The sequence below is a fragment of the Lathyrus oleraceus genome, unplaced genomic scaffold (genome assembly GCF_024323335.1).
Source record: "Lathyrus oleraceus cultivar Zhongwan6 unplaced genomic scaffold, CAAS_Psat_ZW6_1.0 chrUn1221, whole genome shotgun sequence".
In the NCBI taxonomy this organism is placed as follows: Eukaryota; Viridiplantae; Streptophyta; class Magnoliopsida; order Fabales; family Fabaceae; genus Lathyrus; species Lathyrus oleraceus.
Genome location: NW_026113611.1, coordinates 838 through 12,469, shown reverse-complemented (window position 1 = coordinate 12,469; position 11,632 = coordinate 838). Strand labels below are relative to the sequence as shown.

At 39.2% G+C, this 11,632-nt stretch overlaps 1 protein-coding gene across 1 annotated transcript; it reads right to left on the bottom strand.

The window, feature by feature from the left end:
• Nucleotides 1–10,415: 10,415 nt before the first annotated feature.
• Nucleotides 10,416–11,249, bottom strand: LOC127115137 (U11/U12 small nuclear ribonucleoprotein 31 kDa protein). The gene has a single exon (XM_051046759.1). It carries the CDS (start codon nt 11,247–11,249, stop codon nt 10,416–10,418), a length of 834 nt encoding a protein of 277 aa, XP_050902716.1.
• Nucleotides 11,250–11,632: the final 383 nt, after the last annotated feature.

Genomic DNA, 11,632 nt, shown 5'->3' with positions numbered 1-11,632 from the left:
AATTATAATATTATAACAAGATAAAAATAAGAGTTGAAAATAGTAATCGAAACCGAACTAATAAATATTTCTAATATTAGTGTTATCTTAATTTTAATTAAAACAATCAAGAATAGCTCATAAACCAAGTAGACCAAATTGGAATGTTTGGGAAATAAATAAAAAGTTAGGCCCTAAACATTGGATCAAAGAAGGCCCAAGGGGCTTAAAGTAGTGTTATTTTCGGGATGGGCCAGAAGGCCCAAAATCCTCTCCTACTCAGCCAAGTGGTACCGCCGAGAAGAGAAAAGGTTAGCCTCGGTTTACCTACCGCCACGCGCATCATTGTTTATTGATAACATCATAAAGATTTTGGGAACATAATCTGACAGCACCTAAGTATCTATCATCAATAACATTAATTTACTCTTAATAATATTTTAAAAGAAGAAACAATCACCCCTTAAAGCAAAGAAATAAATCAAAATAATTTTGTCTCTCTCTCTTAAAACGACTCTTCATTCTTTCTGGAAAATATCCTCTCCCTATTAAATCGTGTGCATGGTCCCAATCCAAAACTGCAGAGAGAGAATTTTTTTTTGAAAGGAAACCGATGAACACCCTTCGGTGTTCATCCTCAAACAAACCAGGACTCGAACATGAAGTTCAAAACTTCCAACGTGACAAATGACCACAATCCCCTCAAACCTCCAAATCCTCGACGGGATCTAGAAAACAGTAGCGAATCGGAACCTCAAAGGAAAACCTAATCTTAGCTTATAACCCGTTTTCTATATCACAATCAACAACAGAAATTAACGAGTCAAAATACAAGGTCAAAGCACTTTAAAGCAAAATAAAAGGGAAAGATTCCGCCGGAGCATCGTAGCCCCGACGAAGACCTGACAACCATGATTACCTTCGGTGAGTATGTATGACGTTGTCCCTCTTCTTTTGCTTGTTGTTTCAAGTTTCTTCCTTTTCTTTCTATCCTTCTGTATCCACTCCTTGTTTTCTGTCTGATTCTGACTTTCTCCTCTAATTGATTGTCATTTCCTTTTGCACGCGATTGAAGGGGTCAAGCTCTTCAAACCCTGATTTTCAGTGTGAAAATCAGAGTTGAAATACAGAGTTTTAGCGGAGCTTTTCGGTGTAAGGTTCGTTTGGGATTTCAGCAGAGTGACGGTATTTTTCTTCTCTCCTTTTTCAATCGATTAGCTTTCCTTTTTATAGAGTGAAATGAGCTCCCCAAAATCGTGTGTGGATCCTTGGCAGAAGGTGCAAAAAGGAATCATTCCGTTAGCATCAAATCTTTCTTTAGATTTTGGTGGGGACCAATGTAAATGTGGTAGGAAACGGATTTGATTATGGTCCCAAAAAATCTCCAAATGCGTGGCCGTCTTCACTGAATCTCCCATCTAGTTTTTACTGCGGTGAAACCTTCAACAATTGAGGTAAGGAAATTGGTATTTACTGGCATATATTTTAACCTTAATTGATGACTTCTCAACTTCGATTCACAACACTTCTTACGTTTTTGCTGATGTGAGGACTTAATACATTTAGGTATGAATTGCTGCTCAAGTATTTTCGAATCCTGTGAATCTTTGCCTTTGGTTTATCATTACAATTGTGTGCTTACAAGTCTTATGACCATTAAATTGATGCCATGTTTGTCACTCTTTTCTCTGCATGGTTGATTCTTTCTACTACATGCATGGTCAAGTTTGTACAAACAATGACCAAGTTATCAATGCAACGACCAAGTTAGCAATGAAACATTATTTATGTTGTGTGGATGAACAACTTAGCAATGCATTCAATTCCCTTAAAGATATCTACATATTTAATATTTCAACAAAATGTCTTCCACACAACATTACATGATCAGTGCCCATGTCGAAGGTGAAATATTTGATCATCAGTTGTTCGGTTTTTGTTTTCGAAACACAGAGGTAACTCAGTTTACAATAAATCGATGATCAAATTTTTCACATCTGAAACAAAGAATAGAAAAGAAATTGCAATGCAGTAATGTGGGCCAAATCATCTATAAAAATCCGGTTTGGTTTGTAGAAAAGCAGGTTAAATTTTATCATAAGAAGATTCGAGATGATGATGATATTCAGCATATGTTTGTACGTCACGAACAATCTGGTTACAACGATATAGAGTTGTATATATTACCACATCAACAACAGGTGTCTCTGTACATTGATCAGTCACAAGTGTTTTGTGAGACTGATGACAGACAAGCGGAGGTGAATGTTCTAGATGACAAAAAAGAAGAATCTGAGATCATGGATGATTCGATAGTGAACGCTGAAGATGAAGAGGAGCCAATACCAACAAGTTATGTATACTGCCCACCCCAACAGATGACAAGGTTAAATTTGGGTTCAGATGAACCTTTAGCAGATGTATGGTACAATCCTTACGTGCAGATGCAAGGATCTTTGAAACAAGGAGACACATTTCGCACAAAAGAGGAATGTGTAAGAGCCATTAAGAAATTCCACATGCAACTATCAGCTGATTTCAGAGTTGACAGAACTGACGCATCGAGGTATAAAGTTTATTGTCCGAATGAGCACTGCCTTTTTATGTTGTCAGCTTCGTACCGGAAGAGGAGCGAGTCTTGGGAGATTGGATCAGTGGGTCCAGATCACACATGCATGCTGACAAACCCAATCCAGGATCATCGTAAAATAAGCTCTCAGCTTATTTTTTAATATTAATATTTATTTTTATTATCCATCAATAAAAATGAAATAGTATGCAAAGAAAATCATTGATGAGTAATAATTGGTTACTTGTTAACAAAAAACTAATGACCCTTCAATTTAACGTCCACCTGTTCAATCTCGGTGCGTTACAATATGCTCCTAGGTCTTCCACGATTTTCTTGAGGTATTGGGGTCTTTGTGTGCTGACCTGCTTATTCAGCGATGGTTGGTTGAAGGTCAACGGAAGTATCAGCGGTATTGATAGATGTGTCATCATTTGCTCCAATATCTTTTCCCTCGGCCAACGGCGCTTCCTAATGGAGTTCGGCCCATGTCATCGTAGTTAGGGCGTTGTGGTTGAGTGAATTGGGGACAATATAGTTGCCCAAATTGGGTCATTGAGTCGTTTTGGAAACAAAGCAATGTTTTCTGGGGGACTATAGTTAAACAATGGTTGGTGTTATGATGGGGGGCTACGATGAAGTGACCCATATGAATCCTGGGCTATAGACAGTTGTGGTTGCGGGCTTTGATTCTGGTTTTGTGTTTGAGTGAGAGGTATGAATGGATTGCGACGTTGGATGGTTGGTTGTTGGGTGGTTGGCATGAACGGGTTGCGATGTTGGGTGTTTGGTTGTTGTGTGTATGTGGTTGGTTGATGTTGTATGGTTGGTTGTTGGTTTGGGTGGGTTCACATTGGTGTTGGGTGGTGAATTGTTTGGGGCATACGATGACGAAGCATGTTGGCGTGGATCCATCAAATACCGCGGCTCAGATACAAATGTTGAGTTGTTACCGATCTAAACCATGCCATATATTTTGTTGAGTCGGTCTTGCACCATGGATATCTGGTTCGTTCAAGATGTGTTGTCTTTGATTCCTCTATGGACGACACATGTCTTTTGCAAAGTCTCTCCAATCAGAATAATCCCATTGTGCATCAACCCTTTTTGATGTCAATTCCCCAAACACGTGGGAGATTCTGGAATCTGTTGTAGCATTCAGAACTGCAGTTTGACCCGGTCACTCTGGTGCATTTCCACCATAGTGAATCGGATAACCGGTGTCTTCGTTGTCCAAACTGCAGCATCGTCATGGTTCACATCATGATCCAGACCCAGATATGGCCTCCAGACAAACTGTAAAACAATACGAAACGATTAGATGGAAAATAATTTGAGAAGTATTTTTAAATTAAAATATAGTTGGGTAGGATTATTACATCGTCATGTCCAATGTGGTCCAATAGATTTCGATAGACTACAATAGCGTGTTTCAGACACCTGTTGTAGTTCATTCCCCTTACTGACCACCTAAGATAAAAAAGAAGTGAAAAATATTATTTACTATTAATTATAATATAAAATATAATTAACTAAATGGTGAATGGTAAAGTGTTAGACTTACTTGGTTGCAAACGGGAACACGAATGGGCGCTCATTTATCGGGGCGAGCGACGACATTCTTGACCAACCCCAAGCTTGAAGCAAATACGCACATGAAAAAAAATATAGGTATTCTTTTTTGTAGTTCTATACATTGCACTATATAGATGGACCAATACAGCTGAACCCTAACTATAAGTGTTTACCTTATTAATGTTGCGTATAAAGGTAAATACATTATATTTACAAAATTACCTGTACTTTCTGGAAACAAAAAATTATCAAATAAAATCATAATATAACACCAAGCTTTTATTATTTTCTCATACTCGGTTGAATCGTCGGGAACTACTATACTGGCATAATATTGTTTAAGGTATTTTAAACTTATACCTTGCCCCCTTGCTTGACCGGACGTGTCTCTCTCAGTTTCGTCGTCTAGCAAATGGGCACCCAATAATTCATTGCAGATATTGTTGTTCTTGGTTAACTCGATCATTCACTGCCTTTCCATCTATACGGAGACCCAACAACATGTACACGTCCTCAAGTGTGACGGTACACTCACCAATCGGAAGGTGAAATGTGTGGGTCTCGGGTCTCCACCTCTCCAACAAAGTTAGAATGAACTTGTAGTCCACCGAGTACGAAACAATGTTGAGTAGATTTCCAAATCCACATCCTCTAATATATGGTTCTATTAAAGGATCGTGGGGTACATATTCATGTACACGACATCTAAACCGCTTCGGATCCTAATAATAAAAAAGTAAGAAAATGCAATTAGAAGAAGAAATACATAATCAACAAGCACAACTCTATAAGAAGTAAGAAAAACATAGATAACAAAGGTATAAGACTAAAAATAAAAAAAGTAAAAAGAGAGAGATGACATACAAATGCCGATATATTCTCGAGCGTGCCTCTATGTTCATCGCCCATAGTCAACAAAGACATGATTTGATTTTGCAAAGCTTGAGTGTGGTAGAGGAAACAAGTGTGGTAGAAGAATATAATTGAGTATTGATGAAGATGATTTGATATTGTTGATATGAGAGGCTATTTATAGATGAATGAGTGAGTAGGTTTGCAACCTAAGATGAATGTGATTGGTTGCATGGAATGGCAAGAGAAGACAAGGGAATGACAAACTTCAGAAAGCATGTGAGAGATAGCATGTGAGGAATCTCTTCTAGGCGCATGTGAAGAATCAACATGTAAGGGAAGATGCGCCATTCCTCTTGGCGCCTACATGTGATTCTTCACATGCAAGGAAGAGGCTCCCTTCCTCTTGGCGCCTTAGTGTAGGGCAATGGGAAGGGGCGCCCTTCCTAGTGGCGCATAAGACCAATTTTTGTGAAGAGGCACCCATCCTTTTGGCGCCCCAGTTACTTTATGGCGCCTAGGGAATGGGCGCCTAGGTGGGAATCTCAGGGCTCAGGCGCATGTGTGTTCTTGTCACTCTTTTCTCTGCATGGTTGATTCTTTCTACTACATGCATGGTCAAGTTTGTACAAACAATGACCAAGTTATCAATGCAACGACCAAGTTAGCAATGAAACATTATTTATGTTGTGTGGATGAACAACTTAGCAATGCATTCAATTCCCTTAAAGATATCTACATATTTAATATTTCAACAAAATGTCTTCCACACAACATTACATGATCAGTGCCCATGTCGAAGGTGAAATATTTGATCATCAGTTGTTCGGTTTTTGTTTTCGAAACACAGAGGTAACTCGGTTTACAATAAATCGACGATCAAATTTTTCACATCTGAAACAAAGAATAGAAAAGAAATTGCAATGCAGTAATGGGGCCAAATCATCTATAAAAATCCGGTTTGGTTTGTAGAAAACCAGGTTAAATTTTATCAGAAGAAGATTCGAGATGATGATGATATTCAGCATATGTTTGTCAGTCACGAACAATCTGGTTACAACGATATAGAGTTGTATATATTACCACATCAACAACAGGTGTCTCTGTACATTGATCAGTCACAAGTGTTTTGTGAGACTGATGACGAACAAGCTGAGGTGAATGTTCTAGATGACAAAGAAGAAGAATCTGAGATCATGGTTGATTCGATGGTGAACGCTGAAGAGGAAGAGGAGCCAATACCAACAAGTTATGTATACTGCCCACCCCAACAGATGACAAGGTTAAATTTGGGTTCAGATGAACCTTTAGCAGATGTATGGTACAATCCTTACGTGCAGATGCAAGGATCTTTGAAACAAGGAGACACATTTCGCACAAAAGAGGAATGTGTAAGAGCCATTAAGAAATTCCACATGCAACTATCAGCTGATTTCAGAGTTGACAGAACTGACGCATCGAGGTATAAAGTTTATTGTCCGAATGAGCACTGCCTTTTTATGTTGTCAGCTTCGTACCGGAAGAGGAGCGAGTCTTGGGAGATTGGATCAATGGGTCCAGATCACACATGCATGCTGACAAACCCAATCCAGGATCATCGTAAATTAAGCTCTCAGCTAATATGTGATGAAATATTATCTGTTATTAGCGACAATCCATCATTAAAGGTGAGTACAATAATCTCGCATATTAGGGCAGAGTACGAGTACACTCCATCATATAGGAAGGCATGGATAGCTAGGACAAAATCTATTGAAAAAGTGTTTGGCAATTGGGAGGAGTCTTACAAACAACTTCCAAAATACTTGTTGGCTCTAAAACAATATGCTCCCGGGACAATTGTCAAGCTGGAAACAAATTGTCCGCCTATACACCAGATGGTACGTGTGCTGTTGGAAATAAAATATTTCACCGTCTATTCTGGGTGTATCAACCAGGTATCATAGGTTTTTCTTTCTGTAAACCAATTATACAAACTGATGGTACATGGTTGTACGAAAAATACAAAGGAACGTTACTGATGGTAGTGGCACAAGATGGGAACATCAATATTTTTTCAATCGTCTTTGCCCTAGTTGAAGGGGAGACTGCTGAGGGATGAAGTTTTTTCCTAAGAAATCTCTGATTGCACGTTGCACCTCAGCCTAACTTATGTTTGATCTCCGACAGACACCCTTCAATCATCAGTGCATATAATAACATTGACAACGGCTGGAAAAATCCTCCTTCGACGCATGTGTTATGTAATAGACATATTGCTCAGAATTTCATGCGGGAAATCAAAGATAAGACGTTGCGGAAGAAGGTTGTCAATGCAGGTTACGCATTATCAGAACCTTCTTTCAAACACTACCGCAAGGAAATAAGATTGTCAAACGAAGATGCGGTACGGTGGATCCATGGTATTCCTTTGGAGAAGTGGACTAGGGCATACGACAACGGTCAACGTTGGGGCCACATGACAACAAATCTTGTGGAATCAATGAACTCTGTCTTCAAAGGCATCCGTAACCTACCAATAATCGCTTTGGTGCATGCTACATATTTCAGGCTAAGGGCGTTGTTTGAAACCAGACGCTTAAAATGGAGTTCAGTGTTGCAATCTGGACAGTTGTTCAGTGATGCTTCGATGAAATTCATCAGACATGAAGCTGCCAAAGCAAACACACATGTGGTTACGGTCTTTGACCGAAGTAAAGGTTGGTTTAGTGTTGTCGAGTCCATGGATCACAATGAGGGCATGCCGATGGGACAGTACAGAGTCGAACTAGATAGAGGTTAGTGCGACTGCAGAAAGTTCCAAGCCTTTCGTACCCCCGCTCCCATGTCCTTGCGGCATGCTCAAAGGTTCGAAGGGATCCATCATACTTGTTATCTGAAGTTTACAAAATCGTCAGTCTTTCAAATGTTTATAAAATTAGTTTTTTCGTAGTGGCAAAAGAGGATTATTGGCCAGAATATCAAGGGGACATCGTCTGGCACAACGAAGTTATGCGAAGGAAGAAAAAGGGTCGCCCAAACAGCATCCGAATTCGAACCGAAATGGATACTGCGAACAAAATGGTTAGACTATGTAGTTCATGCCGTCAACTAGGTCACAATCGTAATAACTGTCCTAGTGTTAGAATGAGCACAACCAGATAAATTTACATGTACCTCTATTGCAATATATGAAAAATTAAATTTATTTCATATTAGACGTCTGTCACGAAAGTACCATTGCATAAACAGTAACACATATAATTATAACAAATACAAGAACTATGCAATTACAACCAGCAAAACAATTTTGAACATGTAATGCATCATCCTACGAGCGTCTTGGTCTGTCTTAATATCCACCAATTCGCGTAATTCTCCGTGTTGGTTGAACGTGGACACAAGCCATTGTATTCTTCTAATCCGTTCACCCTCTCCAATTTCTCCCTCTAACCAACTGTACAACGTCCGATTAAGACGTTCAAACATATTTGTGTTCCAAAGTCGAATCTGTACCGGAGCCGCAACGGCAGAAAATATTACATCAGCACTTTGTTTTTGAATGTATGCAGACATTGTTGAAACAGGGAAAATTGAAATTGATGGTGGTTGAATTGTATTAGGAGATGAGTTTGAGTGAAAAATATTGCATCCAATGCGTGGTATTTATAGAGACGGACAAAACATGTGGGCGCTTGAGGGATTGACGCCCACATGACCATCACATGCAGCCAGATGAATTAGCGCCCACACAACCAAATGCACCTAGGCGCCACTAGCATTGACGCCTCCTCATGAGGCCCAATGCAGGCGCCACTAGTATTGGCGCCTCCTCATGAGGAGCGCAATGCATGCGCCAATGCTAGTGGCGCCTCCTCGTGAGGAGCGCAATGCATGCGCCAATGCTATTGACGCCTCCTCTTTATGCATTGGGGGTGCCCCAGTTCATCTGACGCATCCTCTACCAAACCTGGTTATTTTGATAATTTTTTTAAATAATTAGTTATTTTGAAAAAAAAATAAAAATAATTATTTTTTGAAAAAAATTCCAAACTTTTACCTACTTCCTCTTCAAGAACACCCATATTAATCCTATTTGAATCTGCTCAAACTTCAACAAAATTCAAGAAACCGATATCCTGAATTTCACAAAACTCCCAATATCTTTATATCTGAGTACAATTATCGTACTATGTAATCAAGCTTCATGTTAATCCTATTCATAGAGGATATGAACTCTACTATTTTCATTAACTTGTGCCATAAGACAATGATTCAATTAGTAAAAAATATGAGCATACAAAAGTATATAGACAATCATGAATATGGTATCTATCGGTTATATATAACTGTCAACTGAATATGGTTTCAGAGTTATAGATATATCCAAAACCAACAATGCTTAAAACCAACAGTACAACAGTAACAATTGACCCCAAACTCCATATAATATAACTATACTTAATCCGATTCAAAGCCATAATTCAGAAAGAAAGGAAATAGCATAACAATAACCAATTTCTTTTTCTACATATCATTACAATGACATTCAAGATTAGCCCATGGTTCAAAAAGTTACAGAATAATTAAACCTATAATTTAAAGCCTAGTGTCGAGGGTGAGGCACAAATTGGTATTATTCTCCAGCTCAGCCAAGTGATTATGCATGAAAAGGATACCACATTTTCTCTGGGAGAAGCAATTTAAGCATTCTAAGAGAAACTTGAGAAATACTCATCAATCTGCATAAAAATGCTCAGTAGACATCAAAGAGTAAAGGTAATCAGAAGAACTGTTACCCATGGTTTTAAACTGCTTTCCACAAGAACGGCGACAGTAATTGTGACTACAAGTCTACAACCTATGCTTTTCAAGATCTCAACAACCACATCAAATCCAGCTATATCTGACTACAATATTCTACATATCAAATATCATAACATAACCACCACAACTGTAATTAAAAACCTTACTTATATGATAACAAGATGTGCATAAAGTAAACCAGGGTGTTACAATTTGATTACATTACATGTTTTAACTGAACCAAAATAAAAACATAACGAACAGGCTTTTCCTTTCTGTTTTACAGGTAAACCGAATGCTAAATTAAGCCGATAAATAAGAGACTCGTCTGTCATCATTCATTAACTATGAAAATATGGAATACACAAAAATGCTCATCACCAATTCACCACCACTATCACTAATTACTACCACAATAACTAATAACTAACATGTGCTTGTGATCAAAACCATAAACACATCCAACCAAGCCAACAACATATAAACAATTTCATCAATTACACCATATCTTGATAAAAACAAAAAATTGCCATTTAGATCTATGAAACACTGGCACATATATAGACACGACACACAGGACTAGTTGAATAATGCGGTAATGCGGAATACCAAACACACACCTTCAATCTGAAGTGTCAATGCTACATAGTCATGATCAATCATCATCATCATGATCACTCTCATCACTGAAATACCCAGCTTTCTTCCCTTTCTTCTTCGTCTTGTTGTTGTCCAAACCCTCATCATCATTTCTGTTTCTCCCCAGCAACCTTTCACCCGCTTCATCATCCACAACAGAAGCCCAATTATCGTCAAACTGCTCCGCAGCAATCTGACCACCCTCCTCCTCCTCATCATCACCTTCCTCCTCCCCATCCCTATCCCTCAGCCCACTAAATCCCCGTCGCGGCTTCTTAGGCTGAGGCCGCGGCCTCGGCCCCAACTGATTCTTAGGACACTCATACGACAAATGACCATGCCCCCCACACTCATAACACAAAGCAGTCTCAGTATTGTACACGCGCTTCCGAATAAACTCCGGAGCACGTCCATTATCAGCAGCAATAGAAGCAGTTAGAGTCCTTCCATTGAGAATCTTCTTATTCATCTCCGCCACGGCGCGTTGGGCGTCATTACGAGAAACGAATTGGACAAACGCGACACCGCGGCTTAGGCGCGTGTGACGGTCTTTGAGAACGGTTACACGCGCGATGCGGCCGAAAGTAGAGAAGAGCGTATGGAGATCGGAGTTTGTTAGGGAGTAATCTAGATTAGAAACGTATAGCGTCGATTTTGATGGTGCTAAGGGTTCACCTGTTCCTCCTATTGATGATCCTTTGTTGTTCGGTTTTGATTGGGGTTGATTACTGGATGTGGTGCCGGTGGTGGTGTTGGGGGTTGAGGACGAAGCGCAGTAGCGGTAGTAGAAAACGTCGTCGTCTTCATCGATGTCGCTGTGTTTTCGTTTGTGTTTCTTCTTGCTTGACATTTTTTTCGGTTCAGGTTTTTTGTTTCCGGCAACGGCGTTCGGTTTCCGGCGACGGAATTAGTTCTCCGATGCTTCTTTAATCTATAGAGGAAATCTGAGAGTGGAGAGATTCTATAATGCGTTTGAGAAACCCTAGAGAAGTGAAGCGAAACTCCAAGCGGATCTGGACATGGATCCGGATATTTTGGATTGGTTTTATATATGGTTTTATCCATTCTTATTTTTTTATAAGCAGTACTATCCATATGTAAATGGACAACTTGCTCACCGCCAGAGTACTTGTAAAGATAGCATAAAACTAAAAATTATTATGTTTTAATATTTTTTTATTTAATTGGTCAGCCACCCATCTGCATATATAAATTTTAATAATTTTTTGTTAG